The sequence below is a fragment of the Aquila chrysaetos genome, chromosome 3, assembly GCF_900496995.4.
Source record: "Aquila chrysaetos chrysaetos chromosome 3, bAquChr1.4, whole genome shotgun sequence".
NCBI lineage: Eukaryota > Metazoa > Chordata > Aves > Accipitriformes > Accipitridae > Aquila > Aquila chrysaetos.
Genome location: NC_044006.1, coordinates 22,189,397 through 22,208,445, shown reverse-complemented (window position 1 = coordinate 22,208,445; position 19,049 = coordinate 22,189,397). Strand labels below are relative to the sequence as shown.

Below are 19,049 nucleotides of genomic sequence, written 5' to 3'. Positions count from 1 at the left end.
TCATTCTCCATGCATTTACTTTTTTTGCCCATAGGTTTGCAATCTCTCGAAGAGAACTGTTGCCACTGTTCCAGAGAGAACAAATTTGAGAAAAATCTGTAAAACCAGAATTGTGGTTAGTCAAACAAAGATCCTCTCAGGCAATACTTTTCTTACCGTCTGGGTTTGTTTATGTGTTCCAGAGTTAATTTTGTAAAAACTACCCGGGTGGGAAAGAAAGTGCAGAAAACACTGCTTTCAATAAGCAAGAAAAACAGGAACCCTCACATGAGCACACTACTGAAATGGCCACACTCAGACATACATGCACTTGAACATCAAATACAAAAGTTACAATCTTTCAGCAATGTTAGTTAATATTATAGCCTCACAAATGCCAAAATCTTAAGCCTCTGTTTGAAAAGATAAAGCTTAAAATTTATATGCCAGGATGGAGTCAAAGCAACACACTCAGGCATCAAAATGCAGATTTTCCCCTCTAGGTAGTGTATTTTATTTCTTTGTCAACCTGATCTAATTGTTTCCGAAGCACATGATTAACCCACTTGTAGAACAAGCTAAATGTGCATTTAATGACTATATGAAACACGTGAAAATACATTCAATGTTAATTTAGTTTTGTGCGCTTTGTCTAAATTTCAAGCAGAGGAGCAAGCTGATTGCTGACATTCAAGATCAAAGTGGATAAAGTAGAAAATTATTTAAAACAAACAAATGACCAACCTACCTCAAAAGAAGCCAATACCATAGTATCAAATTGTGCTTACTTTCCCTTTTCCATATACCATTATCCAGGTTATCACTGCATAATAATTTTAGTTTGCTCTACGCCATTAGAGCTACGTTATTTTCAAATCTGTTGCTTAGAAATACAGAATTACTTTAAGTTATATATACATGACTATGGATTTGTCAAGGACAGATAAACCTAACTCCATTTGTTCACAGGAAAGTTTGCCTAAAGGATTAGAGGAAAGGAAAAAAGGTAGTGTCTCTTGACTTAGCAAGGTTTTTGGTACTTTGCTGTATGGCATCCCTATAAGCAAACAAGGGGGGAAAAAAAAAAAAATAGAGGCTAGTTGGTATAACATTAACATAGAATAAAAATTAACCACAGAAGAACGACCCAGAATTTGCTGGGAAAGCAAAGGGATATTTTGAGCAGCCGCCCAAGTCTCTTTGGCAGGTCTAACTATATCCAAAGCTTTTATTGACATCTAGGTGATGTAATGCACAGCACGCTTTGCAAATCCATCAGTGAACATGGTCAGGAATGTAAATGCTCTTAACTAATGAGCAACGTGGTCTGATATCAACAAGGAATTAAGAGTTACCACTTTTTAATTCTCTCTTGCATAGGAAAAGGCAAAACAATACAAAATGAGAAGGACAACACATGGAAGTGGTATTAATAGGAAAAGGGTATGCAGGTTCCACTAAAAAGTACCATCTGACTATGAATCACCAACACAACACTGCAGTAAGAGGCAAAGCTCTTTCTGGGAGGAATTAACAGGCACATTGATGTAGGAACTCATTCACTGAAAAATGCTTCCAGCAGAGAGCTGCACCTGTTTAAGCTAAATAAAGATGACTAGATACTAACTTCATAAGAGTTTCTCACTGCCTAAAATACTACTACAGAAAGACAGCAACTGCTTATACTCCTTTCTCTTTACGCTACTGAACAAGTTGTAACTACAGGTTAATATGAGAAACACATTCTAGCTGTAATTTAACTACACCTTGTAACCTGTTAGTTATGAAAATATACTCATGGGAGAGTTTTATGAACTTGTTCTAGAAACAAGTCTGAAGGTCTAAATATACTTAATAGTGTCTTAGGTAAGGACAAAAGGGTTTCTCCAGATCCCTTACACTCAAGATGGAAGAAGACAGAAAAATTCTTCCAGAAACAGTTTTAATTTATGTCCCATGCTTCCCAACAATGGACTTTTAGTGGAGATTTTAGTGGAGAAGGGAAGAAAGTTAAGAAAAAAAATTTATGCAAAATGCTTTCTTACAGAATTAATCATGATATAAAGGTATTTTAAACACTGGTCTAAAAATTATTACTAATACACTTTAATCCCCCAGTATATTTTCTACAGCTAGCAATGGCCTCAAATTAAATCATTTTACTTTGAAATTGTTATTATAAGCAAGTGTAATTCCTATATACCATTGTACAAATTTATAGTTAGTTGTTAATGCTGTACTGCTTTAGCTACAGAATAATGGATTTATAAAGGAATGCCATATTCCTTTTTCAAACTTGAAATGTGGTATTTCTGTATTTGAGTAATAGCATTTTCTCTCCATTTAGATACAATTTCTAAGCTTTATCCTATAACCTTCCTTTTCTTTAAAAGTCACAGTTTTCCTCTCCTATTTCAGAGAGATGTCAACAGGCAAAAAACCCCACTTTAACTACCTTAATGTACAGGATAATTGTCTCTGTAATACCAGGGTTTGGGGGTTTTTTTTAATAGTGTAAAATTAAATAGCTTGTATTAATTTAATAAATACATCAGCATTTTATACATGCTAGTTAAATTACACATTTATGAATCTTTAGAAAAAGTAAATTGTGCTTATTTTTTATTTAATGGATATTCTAAACAGCAGCTCTTTCTTAGAGGGAGTTTCTACAGGTTTACAGTTGTCTACTCATTAGTCAACAAATACAGTAAAACAAATAAAATGCCAGTAAGGGAACTGCGGGTTCTTCCAGGAAGCCTCTCCACTGATCTGTAAATATTTAGCCCCATCTAGTGGTTAATTATTTATCTCCTCCATGCCAAAAAACCCAAAACAAACCACAAACTTTCAGTCCTTTCCAGATGTCTTTGACAGCATTTGTTTCTCCTTGGCAGGCACAGCTGAGGAACTGCAAACAAGGACAGTTACCCTTGTGTGACCAGATGCGTCTGCATGCTACCTGCTGTGGTCGGGAGTGGAGCTCCTAGGTACGCCTCCATCATCTGCTGGGATGTCACACCAACCATCACATCAAATTTCAACCTGCTATTTGGAAGGTTTAGGCCTTGATATTTTAAGCTTTAATGGAAGATCAAGCTTCCTGTCACCTGTTTTCTCATATTCTGTTATTGCTTAAGATGTTTCCAGGCACAGATGGTTATATACCTATACTGACTTCACCCATTCAAGAGTTCCAGACAAGCTGCTGACTCAGTCATTAGCTGAACAGCGCATCAAGGCATAGCAAATCTTTTGGAAATGAGGCTGCAGAGAACAGAAAGGAGAGCAGGTCTGGCTTGCTTTGACCATAAAATATTTACAAGGACAATCCTGTAATAAAAGGATCCTGTTTCCCTTGAAGTGGTAAGTCTCGCTGGGAGCACCTTGACAAGAACAAGGAAGGCTCCTGTATTTCAAATTACAGCAAGACCCTTCCCTGCCTCATGGGAAAAACCCCAAGCAGCAAAATCACAGTCTTCAGAGGTGGTCCCGAGGTTGGGAGTCCAACTACAACATCCTGCCAGAAGGTCTGGCAGTGCTGCTGCCCATTCCAGAACGACTTCACACAACTGGTATCTCAGTCCCTTGCTAACAGTTTTACTGATCCAGGAAGGAATAGGCAAAAGAGAAAAGAAAACCACAACTAAATAATTGTCTAGACCAATTTCCATTTTTACCAAAGCCACACAAAATCACAGCAGAATTGTTTTGGGGTAACATGAAAATTTATTGCTTTATCTCAAGTAATCAAGAGCAGTAAGGCTTGATTATCTGCAAACTTCAAAGAAAAAAGGGGGTTGGTACATGTTTTTGGTTTGGTGGGGGTTTTTTTAGCATCAAGAAAGAGAGAAATCAGTGTCAAGTGGAACGACACATGGACTTGATTCTTGTAGAAAATGCAAGGCACAGGGGGACTTTCTGCTTATAAGATAGCTCCTAAATGTCTATCTTTCACCATAGCAGGAAAAAATCCAAAGGTAAGCAATGATGTGGGAGAAAGTTAAAGAATCCCAGTCTGCTCTACAAAAAGAAAACGAGGTTGTAAAAAACCTGTTATCTGCCATCTGTGATCCAGCAACAACACCTAAGGCCATAGGCCACATAACCACAGGGCAACACTTGCTGCCTGTACTGTATGTACAACTTGGGTCTCCCAAGACTGACAGAGAATAGTTGACACCAGCAACACAAGACAATCTCCACTCCTTCCTGCACAGCAGAGGGACACTAATGCAAAACAGTAAAGCACAGATTAAGAGATCTCAATAAAGGAGGGAAGGAAAGGAGGGAGGGAAGGAAGGAGGGAGGGAAGGAGGGAGGGAGGGAGGGAAGGAGGGAGGGGGAGGAGGGAGGAGGGGGAGGGGAGTTCTTTTGTCTTGTGTTCTTTCTTGATGGCTGTTCGTTTCTGTCTGTTTCTTCTTTTACTTTCGTTCTTCCTTCTTTCTTCCTTCTCTTTCTTTCTTGGCTTTTTCTTTCCACTTCAATTGAAGAGGGACACTAATGCAAAACAGTAAAGCACAGATTAAGAGATCTCAATAAGTTTAAAAAAAAAAGGAAGGAAGGAAGGAAGGAAAAAAACCCTTGTTAGCAGGAGATTACAAAGGAAGGAGGAAGCCACAGAAAAAAACAAAAACAAAAACCAAAAAAACCCAGCCCTGCAGCAATTTTGCCATTAAACAACAGCGATGGGGGGGGAAATGGGAAAGAAAAGATTCCTATCTCAAAAGACCAGTGATGCAGCAGAGACATGAACAGGCAATTTCAAAGAGAAAAGGAAGGGACTGGTTGAAAAAGCTGGAAATTCAGAGGGCACTGAAGATATATGGGTGTTGGGAGGAGGAGGAAAATAAGAGACCTAAGGGAAGTATGAGACACTATGGCTCGTAGGAGTCACAGAGCCACTGTCAGGACCTAGGCTGATCTTCAAGCCAGACATCAAAAGGTATAACTTTCAGGTCCATTTGAGATTACTGGAATTACCCATGTAATTATTTTTTTTGCTGCAATAAAAGTAACTCTGTCCTGAGCAAGTGTGTTACTTAATCCTGTTGTTCTTATGTGATGTGAGGGAAGATAGAACTTAATTGCTTTATTAGAAAACAACAAAAACCACCCACCAAACAAAAAGTCACTACATCGTCACAACACAGGGAAGAGTTTTAAGACTTACAAAAAAAAAAAATGGAGCAGCCTAAATTTGGAAAAAAGCAACTTCTTTTCTTTCCCTGCCATGTGTTCTTCACATACTAACCCGTACTAATCACATCCCCAAGTGTACAAGGCAGCCCTGCAACTTGCAGGTCAAACAAAATACAGATTTCAAAGGAGAGGAAGGAGAGATGGTGCAACACACCCACTGAGCAAAGTGCCCTGGCCTACAGGCTCTGCATGGCCAGAACCAACACTGTCTGGCAGTCCATAGCACACAAGCAGGCTGTTTCAAAGAGAAGCTCTAAGCCTTGTAATGATTTAGGAAAGAAAAAACCAACACATTTGGGAATTACAACCATTGCTTGAGAAGACTGTGCCTTACAGTTTTCTACCACTCTTCTTCCCTTGTCAAGGAAGATTTAGCAAAAATAAGAGTAAGCTGCACTTTTTTTAAATCAGTGCCTCACCTGTTGTAATAAGTACACAACCAGGTAGGAAAGACAAGAAAGATGGACTAAAGGTTTGGTACATGCAACTGAAACCTGTTTAAATGGTCTTTTTTTTTTTTTTTTTTTTTTAAAGAAGTACACCCAGTTCCCAACCATTTTTCTAAATTTAAACACTCCTGGTGAAATAGCTTTACATGTTACTGCAGCCTTTGCCAATATTTTCAAGGCTTCAGGCCAATACAGCCTAGGCTGTATTAAAAGGTTATTGTCCCCTCTCGCTTAGTCTGCCTTTTGACCAGAGATTACAATGCCCTTGGCAGAGACAAAGCACATAAAACTGTTTCATAATTTATTTCAGGTCACATTTGCACCCTCGGTTGTGAAGCAAAAGGTGTTGCCTATCAGCAGGGAAGTAGACTGTTAGCTATAACCTGCCCAATTGTCCCAGTCTATGCTGTTAGAGGTCATCCCATACCACTCTTCACTTCTCCAGAGCTTTCTCACCTACTACTTAAAAATTAATAAACCAAGTAACGATGGTAGCATTCCACTTAACTACTTCTCATACATCTCCCAGGACTACAAATCACTTTGAAAGTCTACAGCTACTTACGTTTGAATGGCATCAAGTCCTGCCATCTTCATCTTCAACAAGCGGTCTTTCCAGTAATATCGGGGCACGCGTGAGTAGTGAATGCTACCTGAGATGTAACGGAAAGGTCTCCCATCCTTGACAAAGCAGTCACAGTTATAATCAATCTCAAAACTCCTCTGGGGTATAGTCTGTATAGAAAAAAAAAACAAAAACAAAAAACCACACACACCAAAAAAACCACAATATAACATTTTTCTGCCTTGAAAGACACGGAGAACAGTCTATACAACGTCTGTGGACTGTCCACAATAGAAGGTACAATGGTGTTAGAATAACTGACGGTGAATGGCCCTCCCCTAGCTACACACAGCCCACCTGAGCCTAACACACCAAAGGACTACAATACACCTGCCAACCACTCAGCAATGACAGGATTCACTACTACACCAAAATATGCCGCATGCATTCTCCACTTTCAATGAGTAGGTATATATATAGTACCATCTTTCTACAGTGATACATTTTGCAGTTGCTCACACCAGTGCAAATCATGATGAATTAATTAAGGGAGATTTGGTGAATGCCAACACTGTGCACTCAATGCTGCAACCTAATAAACTGTTAGAAAACACAACCCTAATTCCAACTTAATGTCACGCTCAAGTCTAGAAGCGAAAGCCAACTGGGAGCTCTTGAAGAACAAATACCACATTCTAAATGCTCCAGGACACTGATACATACATGTTTGAAAGCTTAGTTTCCAGTAAGTATAAAACTGTTTGATAGATCAGTCTCGTGAACTGCATACATTTATGTAAGTCACTAAAAATTAGTCATTTTTGGAGAAAGTCCTACTTTCAGTACTTTTCCAGCTAAGCACAGCCAAAACAGTGAACTTAAAAAAGAAGCAGGTAAATTAAGAATAAGAATCTGCACTTCCTAGCCATAAGAAAAATACCTTAACTTCAAGAGCATCGGATTACTCCTCAAGTGAGCCTATGATCTTATTAAGATTTATACTACTATGACCAACAGCTGTACTTCTTTTGCTTGTGAAAAACAAGGAAAAACAGAAGACCTTTTGTTAAGTGCCTGGCCCTATGTCTTTAAGAACCTTTAAATTTTTATTTTTTTTAAGCAAACATCTCGCATCTTACACTTCTCGTGTATCTTTGGCACCCCTGTCACCAGTACTGCTTTTGTCCTCCACACACCACTGAATAGTTTGTTGTTTGTCTTCATGTTCTATGACTTCATATTTGTGTTTTATCAGATTCATTACTGAGCACGTTAAAAAAATTTCCTTCAATTAAAGATCAGTAGGGATTTATGAAGTAAAATCACAAGTCAGCATATGTAATCAGTTAGTTCTCCATACCCATCAGAAAATAAGTCAGAAGTCAACCTAACAAACCTCATGATTCATTGGACGTTATACTAGTCCAAATGAAACACACCTTTCAACAGTGTAAATTAAAAGTTGTCAAAGGACACTGGCCTTGTTCTTGAAAAGACAGGCTTTGGCCTGTCCCATATCGAGAACAGGGCTTAGCAATTAGGAAATTGATTACATGAAACAAAAGCGATGAAATTAGAAAGGCAAGAGAGATGTAGACCACCATATAACCCCAGGTGACCCCCACTACATGAGAGCCATCCACCATTGGAAGAAATCTGCCCAAAGGTTGAGACCAACGGACCACAGAGTTTTGAAGAACCTTCCCATGAAACCACTTCTTTCGGTTAACTGGTGAACAATTTTGTTGCAATACTGTGTACAACTACAGAAAGAATAAAGAGAAAGGAATGGAAAAAGTGAAATACCGCAGGTATGTATAACCATAAAGCTGTAAGTACTGAGACTCCTGGCCAACAACTGGACACAACTGCCAACCAAGAGCATACTCGTAGTGCAATAAGATAGCAAAAAGGAGCCAGCGCAATGTGTCACAGGCCAAAAGAACAAGAGTACAAACTACTGAAGAGAGTACAAAGCAAAAACACACCCTCCTGAAAACTGGAGGACAAAATTGCTGAGTAAACATGCCTATCCCTAGACTGTCATTAAACAGAGCAACTGAGTGAGGTAACACTTTACAAACATTTGAAGACTACAAACTCCAAGGAGGAGGAAGACTACAGAGCGTTGCAACTGTGATAGGGGCATTTCTTCACAGAAAACCTAAAATAAAGTTGTGGAAAATGTCTTAAATGCACATAGCAATGCAAAACACTCTGCCAACAGTGAACAAGTGGAATTATCTGTGTGGTGGACATACAACAACAGATGTGAGAAGATAACAGCCCTGAGCTGGCAGGGAAACAAGAACTGCAAGGGACTGCCAAGTATGGCATAGGGGAAGCTTTTAAACCCTGATCCCACAAACACGGACCCATTCCTAACATTACTTAACAAAGAGTTCCATTAAAGTTGAAATAAATCTTGACTCAACAAAGGTATGGACATGACAGGTCTCCACAAAATCAGGACCTTGCAGACCTGAGAAGTACAAACCAACTGCTCTGTAACAAAAGTAACTCAAAGGTTGGGATTCTCCCTGGGAAATTATGCTGTTGTAGTAACTCCAGGCTGTTAAACCTCAAGTATATTACCACTGCAGAGGACGCACAGGTATGTACTGTCTGCTTACTTTCCTTTCAATTCAAATACCTGTGACTTTTTGCTGATCTTAAATTTATAACCTGCATCTTGATTCCTGGGCATGCTGCACGAGGATGGAATTGTACTTTGTGTATCCCTGAAGGAAACTATTCACCCTTATGAACACCAAGCAGATATTTCACATTCTTCAGATTTTTTTTACTCGAGGGCACTGTGACAAGTCGCAGCATTAATGTGGAGCTGAGTGCTTCAAAACGATCATGACTAAACAAAACTCAGAACCCAGGTGCAGCAACACAATTCTGCAATACTATTTAAAAAAAAGAAAAAAAAATAGAGAGAGAGAAGTATTACGAAAAAAAGCACATTAAAAGACCATTATCCCTGGAAATAAAGGAGAGTCAAAATAAATTGCTGTCATTTCCCTCAAAAAGGATTTCAGCACCCTCATTTAGACTAACCACATTAATAGGCCTATGGAAAAGACACTTGCTCCATTTATAGCAGATAACCGTTGAGAGATGATGAGCGTCAAATCAACTGTTTACATAGCTCCACCCTCGGGCGACAGACATCTTTGGCAAAGAAACAAGACTTTCTTAAAACAATAAAACAATGAAAATAAGGTATTAATTATGAAAGTGATCATCATTGAACCACTTACCATTTAGAAGCCATGCTTTTAAAGCTGTGACCATAACTGTAAGTCACTTTCCTTACACATATACTTCCTGATGCAGTATTATTATGGGGGTGAGGAGAGGAAGGAAGCTTCCAGGGTACTTTGCTCTGATTCACCTCATTCATTGCCCATTGTAAACAGATTTCCCTTCGTGATCAATTACTCAACACTCTTTGATTGTCAGTGCATGACTCGACCCACAGCTCGCAGACGGGGGCTTGCAACAAAACCAAAACAGTTCTTGTCATGAATTTATGTCTGGCTCTGTCAATATTGTATACTCATGGTTGTGCATACACAGAAGGAATGAATTCCCTGCATCTCCCTAGAAGGTGGGGTAGTGGGTCTGCTAGTTTGATAAGTAGATTCAACAGACACAAGCTAACTGCACGCGGTTTAAGATGCCAGTTCATTCATACCACACCTTATCAATGCCCAGCTGAAAATTCAGACCCTTAGAGGCAATGGTATAATGTTGCATCTTACATGCTCAGAACATACTCACATGGAAACAGGAAGAACTAAAGAATTTGTCCTTTCTTAAATCAAGTACGAACTTATTTTTGCAACCTTAATGCTCTTTGAACGTTTCATAACGTGCATGTTTCTCAACAAAGGAAAGAAATTCATAGCTTCAGCACACAAAACTATTTAACAGTGGCTAGAATCTCTCATTCTCCAAATTTACAAAACAGGTTTTTTTTCTTATTTGGAAAGCAAACAGATGTGGATACAAATCCTCAATGAACCCCTCCACCTGTGAAGATTTCTAGCATCTCTTATACAGACCATTCAAATGCAGAACACCCCTTTCTCTACCCCAAAGCTTAAGTATGAAAATTGAGAACCACAAACCACTCATTTTCTTCTGCTCCTTCCAAAAAGTCCTCGTAATACCCTTTCTCTGCCTTTGCAGCAGTCCTTTTCTCTGCATCACATCCTCACCTCTTCAGCCTGCACTTCTTCCCCCTAGTAGACATCAGGCAAATTTAATAGGGGCCTTACCTTTCCCACTTTCCACCATGCCTCACTTAACAGTGTGGGTGTAAGATTTTTCCAAAAGTAGTCAGTAGCTTTTTGTTGTTAAACAGAATTAATATGTTAAGTTAAAACTGTTCAGCATGAACTGCTACAATAACTATTGGTACAAAATAAAAGGTCATTAGAGGCATCTTTCTTGATAAGCGAATAAATTTTTATTAAATCCCAGCATTTAAAGCATTTGTTATACCACAATTTACATATTTTCAAATCCACTCTATACTGATTATATAATGTAATAAATATAACTTTCACAAAGTGATGACACTATTCTGTTCTGGTATTATTCTGATAGTGATTAACTCCCCCCCCCTCCCCCCATGAACTGGCCTTTTATAGGAAGAAATATATATTCATTTACTTAAGTTCTCCAGATCAAATACATTCTACACACACACCCCCACACACACACAAATTTACAAAAAAAAAAATAATTACAAAATAAGCAGCACAGCCTTTTTTTTCATCTGGAATACTGAACACAGGTCTACACCATGCACATTCAAGTCAAATTGGAAAAAGTACAGAAAAAGCCTTGAAGGACAATTAGGGATTGCTGTCCTAGAGAGATTTTAAAAAAGGTTAATTCCTCTTACTATCAAAAAGAAAGTTGATGTAGGATAATTTCCATTCATACTTTAAAAAAAAAAAAAAAATAGGAAGAGGCTTTAAAGTGTTTTGGCACAGAAAGAAAACATTTTAAGTGATAACTAATCATCAAGGAAACAGGCTTTCAGAGGGAGATACTTGAAAAAGTGAACAAGAACTAAATTACATTGGGAGAACTCACTAAGTTTATGAAATGATATGACCACTCCTAAAAGGATGTTTATCTGCCCCTGAAAGGATACACAAAGATCTTCCAAAAGTGTCACATACAAAGTAATAAAGTCATCTATGCACCCCTGGGACGGACAGACCACTTCAGCTAGGTTTTTGCACACATTTGGACAGAATGAAGAGAGAAAGAAAAACAGTAGGGAAAAAAAGAAAATAATAATACTAGCAACTCACTGGGAAACTAACACCACCTAAAACCAGTTCCACAAAAGCCTCCTGGTAAGGAAACTTGCTCAACAATTAGTCGTCTTAACACAGTAATAACCCTCAGCTTAACAAATGAAAAGCTATCCTCCTGGACCACTGTCCTAGAGGGAATACTCTGCACTACCAAATCCAGAACACAGCTTTTAACTGAAGGCATGTTGATAAGTAAACAGAGAGTTACAGGCTATCAAGATTCTCTCTACAAAAGACCATTTGACACTATGCTACTGACAGGGAAAGAACCTCAGAAGGACCCCATGCGGGCAGTGTTAAATATACATGGAAACTTTAGGATACTTAAGCAGATATTATTGCACAAGCATAAAAAAGTTTACAAAATTATAGGTGCTGGGAAACAGAAATTATCTAGTCGGGCAAGTAGAAAGCCTGGCTGGTCAGGTGTTCAGTTTTCAGACTAAAAAAGGACTGACTTCTCCAACTCTTCCACCAACCTTCCAGTGCACATGACACATTTACAGTATTTCTCAAAATTCCTCTGAGTAAAAATGCAAGATGTTTGTACAGAGGAACAGGATACAAAACCAGTTTAGCAGTTAGAAACTCTGCCTGGGGGGTGCTGAAGGGAGTGGATGAAGAGAAACTTCAAAATTTCACTTACAGAAAAAAAAAATCAACTTTACAAAGCCTATAGTACTCTTCAAATACAGCCCCACAAGCCTCCTGCGAAACAAGAACAGAAGCTGAAGAATAAAACAGAAGCGTGTCTGGTTCAGGATCACACAGGAAGGCAGAAAAAGACAGAACACCACAGTTCTGGTCTTGCTATCCTGTCTCCCGCATAAGCACTAATCTCTTTTGCCCCATGCTACATGGGTCTGCCCGAGAGAAACCCAGCTACTGGTGGGCAGAAAGGCAGAGCAAGGGAAACCCTGTGGCTACAGCTGCAGACTGCAGAGTCAGAGGCAGGACTGCCAGACTTGTATTGTTCGTGGCGTTTCATACAGCAACACTGAGGTGGAAGAGGAAGGAGAGAGGACGATGAGCAGAAGTAAACTGTTCCATCAGCCTGGAAAATATACGCACATTAACTTACATCCTGGCTTTCTTATATTAACACAAAGATATGGAAGCAAGAATGTTTTCATTATTATTTTCTAAACTCTCAAATTTCCCAGAATGGTATTAATTTGTGTCAAGCCCTTCTAGGAAAGAGAGAGAAATTCTCCATCCCTCATTATCCTGTAGCAGTTATTCTGCCATGTGCCTATCAGACAACCAGGACACTGATACGCAAATGCTGTTAAGGAAAGACACCTGCTGCAGAGTTTAGACTTCTTAAAAAGGACACCATTTACTTGAAAAATTAAAACCTTAAAGTTCAAGCATTAACCTATATGCATTGTTTTCAAATAGCATCTCCTTACTTTTGTAAGAGAAAAATCACAGAAGATAAATTAAGCATAAACAAAAAAAATACAGAATGAAGAGACTTGAGTATTTCAGCTTTGGATTTTGTGCTTTACATCAGGAGGTACTGTATGCTCAGACAGCAACGGAAGTTATGTTCATTAGGAGTTTTCTTTCTCATTTGCTTTTATTAGAACTATTTTCAGTAACTACTAGATGCCCAGTTATTCTGGGGAAAATGCCTGCAGAAAGACAGCTACTTTTACCCCTTGGTATCAGCCTCTCCAGCTTCTTAACTGGAAAAAAATTAATTTCAGGAACTGATGCCTGGCAACTTACTGTACTGGTAAGCAGCACAGACTGGAAGCCCTAGTGCATGCTGCGGACAGCTAGCAGAATAAAGATACCCAGCCTCAATAAAAAAAACCAAAACTACTCCCTTCCTGTAACATTTCTAGCATAAGGCTTCTAGAGTTTACATACTCAGTGGACACTCTGTAGTACCTTCCACAAAACATGCATGAGCAATTTCACTGCAAGAGATCAGAACTTCACCTGTCTGAGATTTGATAACGCAGTTGCCTGATGGATAATAAACAGTGGAACATGAAGTAGCTGCAGGACACAGATATTACTAAACATGCACAGGACACACATTATCTCCATGACATCAGTGTTATCTTTAAATGCAGAACCTCAATAATAATGAACTCAAAGAATTAATATCTTCAGTATTTTAACATGCCCCCAATTTGTTTCACAGGCCCAAGATACAGTTAGTGTTTTCTGCTCAAACTTAACACAGCCTGCTGAAGTCCACCCCAACACATCTTCTCTGGCTTCCCTGAAAAAGGATTTGCTTTCAGAGCAGAAGAGCCAATATACTGACCAAAAAGGATGACAGAAATCCGTCAAATGGAAAACTCCTCAAGGAGAACGTAGAATTATCTCCGTTATTTCAGCTCTGCTGCCCAGCCTCATAGGTATTCCAAAGTACATAGTCCCTGGGCTGACATAGACAAAGGTGTTCTGCCCAACTTCGTACAATCCAACAAAGAATGGATTCAGAAAATAAGCTCCAGCATTTAGTGGGAACATCTGCCCTCCATGAGTATGGCCAGAGAGAATTAAGTTTATGTCTGGTCTCTCCTGAAGGGCCCACTTTGCAGCAATTGGCTGATGAGCTAACAGCACTATTGCATGCTCATTGCTACAATCTCTGAGAGCTTTTTTTAAATCCATGCCATGTCCTGAGTAGCGTAATACATCTGCTTCAATATCATCAACACCAGCCAGGCAGAACCAGTCATCAGTGCTCTTCGGTGAAACAATCTTCACATTCTCATTATGGAGTGGCCGAATGTTAAATGATTTTAACAGCTCAAACCAGTTGCTAACATCTGATGTGTAATACTCATGGTTTCCTGTGACAAAGTAAGTCCCCAAAGGGGAGTTAAGTTCTCCAAGAGGCTCAACAGCAGGTCGTATGATCTCTGCCTCAGAGTCAGTCAGGTCCCCAACAATCACAGTGATATCTGGTTTCAAAGCCTTAACCATTCTCACAATCATGGCAAGCTTGGTCTTCCCAACTGTAGGCCCCAGATGGATATCTGAAAGCAACACCACTTTCAGATTATTCATTGTTGAGGGCAGCTTGTGAACTGGAACCTCCACTGAATTCACAGTGGGAGGCTGGGAAGCATTTAACAGCCCGACAACAGTCAGCGCAACAGTCAGCATGACTGCCAAAACTGGTTTAATTGCTGTTCTGTTCTTGTTGCCAGTGCCTGCCTTAGTACCTCTCCCAGCCAAGAACTTGTAAGCCTGCTCTACAGAGCCTAGAGTGAAGAGGAAGAAGATAAGAATGATATAGGCCCCCAGGCAAGTGTAGGCAGCTAAAGAAAAGAAATAGGGCTCTTCCGCAACGAGAAATAGCAATGTAAAGAAGCTTGAATGAGCCAAAGCTAGAAACATGAACACAGCTATTTTCCACGGCATGAAACAGAAGGAGCTGGCAGCTGAAGACCTGGAGAATGTGGTGACTGTGCTTCTCCAGACATGAAGAGATCCTATCAACATGAGTGCATTAGCAAATAGAGCCATCTGCAGCCTTAGAAGCCAACGCCACGTCCTGAGATCGAGTTTTTCTGCCAGATAACTCCGCGATAGCATCATGGAGAAGAAAACCACTCCTGCAGCCACTGCAGCCTTTGCTTCAAGGGGCAGTTGCTTGAAGGAGATCATCTTTGCTTCCTGACCGTTCCCTTCTGTTCTGCAGAAGTCTCCAGTAGGCAATAATGTGGTTATGAAGGGATGCCTTGGGTCAACAAAGCCTGCAACCAGGAACCAGTATCAGCCTTTTTAAAATATTACATACATTCCCTTTTTCCCAGACTGCAGTAAAGGACTGTTACTCCACACATACTACCCAAGACACTGGGTCATGCAGAATCACTATCATAAAGACAGAGAGGAGATTTCCTGACGTGTAATAAATCAGACAACTGAAAACTGGATTCCGGCAGTCCCCTTCCAAGCTCCCTGCCTGCCTCCCTCAATGATTCCCCCCCCCCTTTTTTTTTTAATATCCTCTTTCCTCATGAAGAGTTCCTTATAGTAGATGGCAATAGATCACAACAGTGATGCAATGAGTCCCAGAAACAATCATTATAGTACTTGTGAACAATGATTATAGTATTTGTAAACCCCATACATGTTCTGGGACTAAGCAGCTTCTGCCGTTAACTTAGCACTTGTGCTTTCTGTTCTTCTTCACAAGCAGCTGGCTCCATCTCAGAAGCAGGTATCACCCTACATCATTCTTACCAAATGCAAGAGCTTCTACTAATACATGCTACAGCAGCAGTGAAAAATCCCTACTGGAATAGCTACCAGATGCAACTGTGGTCCCAGAAACTGCAGATGATGTATCGGCAGATATCCTTGCCTCCAGCTGCAAATAAGACTTCCCCAAATCCCTCAAAATCAGTAGGATCAGTAAAACCCACAGTGTTTTGCTACTTGCTTCCTGCTCACTTCCACTACATGTACAGTTCCTGAGACTCAACCCCTATTTCAGCATATCCTGGTCTAACAGGATGCAATTAAGTTGAAAAGGGATTAAAACTTCATACACTGTGCTCCTTTAGAAGTAATGGGAACACTAAGCCTAATGCATCTCCGCTCCCAGATTGAAAATATATAAGCAAGCATCAGTTATGTTTGAATCATACCAGAATTCCCTGTTTTGCTCTGTATTTTGCTCAGAGTTCATAGTGTTTCTACCAATGCCCAGTTTGCACATTTCTATTTAAAATAAACCTACTGTTTTACTTTCACCATAGATGAAAAAAAGTTTGGATGGTCTTTCGTAACATACAATAGAGACCAAGTTTGAGATAACAAACTACCTTATTTAAAGCCATGCAGCAGAATATACTTACTTTCAAAACACTTCCTGTCTCTCAGTCCACACTTAACTGGAGAAAAAGTAAGCAATCATTACAGCCAAAAATATCTCAGAACTAGGGCACAAAACCAGCCTTGCTCTGCAGTGAGCTTGAGCCCAGAAGTCTACAAACCCGAGTCTGCCAGGTTGCTTATCTGCAGCATACACTTTCCCAAGCTAATTTAAAAGAACATTAGCACCTCAGCGATGATAGGACCCTGCTATATTTTGAGGACGAGACCAAATTATAAAAAGACCCCTTCCCTCATTGCTTGGTCAGGGAACGGTCACTTGATAGAGAAATCGTGCCTGCTGGCCTCAGTTCCTCAAGCCCTCTCAGCTGATACAAAACTATTCTTAAAAAACAGTGCTATTTTACACACATGCCTCTACAGAAAATAAACAAAGCTAGGAAGATAAAAGCACAAGAAATGTCCTCCTGGTTTGAGTCCACAGTTCCTCTAGATACCAGGTCATATTCTGTTTAGACAACAGCAATAAGAAATGCTGTTTAAAGAAATGACATAACCCTGGCCACTGTCTGTGGTCTACTCCCCTCATACTCCTCCACCTGACAAAACTGCTACGTCAGGGATGTTAGAAAGCAAATCCATGCCTAGTCATTTTTGGATGTTGTTTATGAACCTGATGTATTTTAATTGGTCTAATCCTTTTTTGGAATCAGTTAAATACAATGTCCGCCTCTACAACCTCCTGTAGCAGCAAATTCCTGAAATTCACTATGTATTTTTCAAGTAATTTATCTGTTTTAAACTAATCTACAAAATCCACCAAGTGCCCCTCTTCTAGTACTACTAAATTGGGTGAGTACTGGTTCTCCATTCCTCTTACCCACCACCTTAAGAATTTTCAGTCTCAGCCATAATCCCACCCCCGCAGACCATACTTACTGCCATCCAATCTTCCCATTGATAAAGGTCTCCCATGAGACCATGCTACTTTTCACACAGCTTTAACCACCTGTGCATCATTCAATTAGCAACATCTATCAAGATAATACCGACACTCTACTTCAAACTCGAGGCATAAGGGATAAGGCATGGCTCCCACAGCAATCGTAAAGAGGAAGGATTTGCCTAGGCACATGGTTAGGCAGTGGTACAGCGTCCCACTGGACAAAGCAGCAACAAGAGAGTCGATGCTGAACATGGGTAGAACAGGAAAAACTCTCCCTCACTACAGGAAGAGCAAGTTTTCCCATGGGATCTGCTAATAGTGTGTAGGTATCAGGTAACCGCAGCTCGGGTTCCCCCCGCCATGGGTTCCTTAATGAGGCCTCGTAATCTATTCTTTCTCAGACCGCGGTCTGAAGGCTGGAAGGCGGACAGGTGCCACCACCGCTTCGGCCGGCAGGTTCAGCGGCCAGCGACCCCGACGATCACCCCTCTCAAGCCGGCGGCAGCGCTCACCCCACGGGGGGCGAGGGCGGGCACGGCCAACCCTTCCCCAGTACGAAACACCTAGGGCGCAGCAAGGCGGTCGCCGCGGCCGGGAGCGGGCAGGCCTGCTCGGGAGAACGAGCCGCACCCCCCCCCCCGCCCGCTCACCGCACCTACCCCGGCAGCTCCACCCCGCCAGGCGCGGCCCCGCGACTACTAAAACGCCACCCCCCTCCCCCCCATGAACCACAAACCGCTAACGTATTATAAAAGGAACGAAATTAATCGTCTTCCTCCTGGGGCGGGAGGACACCCCCTGCCAGCCGGGAGCCGCTGGCACCCGGCGGACCCCGCATCCCTCACAGCTCGGAGCCATCCCCAACAGCCACGGGGCCGGGCGCCACAGCCCCTCCCGGCGGTAACGCAGCGAAACGGGGACCTGAGGGGAGGAAGAAGCGACGGGACTCACCTCCGCCCGGAAAACGGCCGCCAAGCCGGCCAGCGGGAACAAGAGACGCAGCATAACTGACGGCAACCGACGCGACTCAGCCAAGCGTCCCATGACAGGGCGGCGTCAGCTGGACCGGGGGAGGGAGCGGGGCGGGCCTGCCCCGCTAAGCCACACCCTCCACGGGAAACGGCCGGGCGAAGCACGGACATCCTTCCGTCCAAGCGACAACGACGGATTCAGCGTCTGCCGTCAGGATCCTGCGTGCCTCCTCCTACCCTCGCCTCTCAGAACATCCCACGCTCCAGCCGGCCCCGGCCCGGCGACTCGCCCCAGCTCCTCCGAGGGGACGAAGGGAGCCGCCCCAGCCCCTGCCCCCCGCCACCGTGGCTGGGCACAAAGGCCTCGCACACCTCCACCCGCCCCAAGCAGGTGCAAGACCCATCTCCCAGGCTGCAGGCCGGGACAGGACCCAAAGGCGGGGGCAGAGGAGGTGGCCCTCCGCCCATTTCCAGCCCCGCGGCCCATTTCCCCATTTCCCCGTTTCCCCATTTCCCCATTTCCCCGTTTCCCCATTTCCCCGTCGTGCGCCAGGAGGCTGGCGAAGGAGGACGAGGAAATCCCGGGCAAGAGAGGAGGGGGGAAGCCGCCCCCACCCCTCCCCGGGGAGGGGCAGAGGGAAAAGAAAAAGGGGTGTCCGAGGCCGTCTCCCTTCCCAGCGCTAACCGGGGCCGCCCCTGCTTAGCTCTGACAGTGGACCCCCCAGGGGTAGTGTGGCGCCACACCGGCCCCCGCCAGCACCGGCCTCGGCGCCG

General features: G+C 42.0%; 2 protein-coding genes across 4 annotated transcripts in view; both read right to left on the bottom strand.

Moving 5' to 3' along the window:
- Positions 1 to 18,634, bottom strand: part of GLB1 (galactosidase beta 1) — a 48,653-nt gene extending 30,019 nt beyond the window's left edge. The window contains exons 1-2 of the mRNA XM_030008909.2: positions 18,256 to 18,634; positions 6,196 to 6,365 (exon numbers count right to left, since the gene is read on the bottom strand). Coding sequence (XP_029864769.1) covers positions 6,196 to 6,365; positions 18,256 to 18,348 — 263 coding nt within the window. The 5' untranslated portion in view covers positions 18,349 to 18,634. The remainder of the gene's footprint in view (positions 1 to 6,195; positions 6,366 to 18,255) is intronic.
- TMPPE (transmembrane protein with metallophosphoesterase domain) lies at positions 6,263 to 18,358 on the bottom strand. Of its 3 annotated transcripts, XM_030008911.2 has the most exons (3): positions 17,412 to 18,238; positions 13,828 to 15,271; positions 6,263 to 6,365 (listed from the first exon to the last, which is right to left on the bottom strand). In XM_030008911.2, exons 1-2 carry the CDS (start codon positions 17,554 to 17,556, stop codon positions 13,866 to 13,868), a joined length of 1,551 nt encoding a protein of 516 aa, XP_029864771.1. In that variant the 5' UTR covers positions 17,557 to 18,238; the 3' UTR covers positions 6,263 to 6,365; positions 13,828 to 13,865. The 3 variants fall into 3 exon arrangements, with proteins under 3 accessions (XP_029864771.1, XP_029864772.1, XP_029864770.1); XM_030008912.1 differs by lacking the exons at positions 6,263 to 6,365; positions 17,412 to 18,238 and adding an exon at positions 18,256 to 18,358 and having other exon boundaries at positions 10,656 to 15,271; XM_030008910.2 differs by lacking the exon at positions 6,263 to 6,365 and having other exon boundaries at positions 10,656 to 15,271.
- Positions 18,635 to 19,049: the final 415 nt, after the last annotated feature.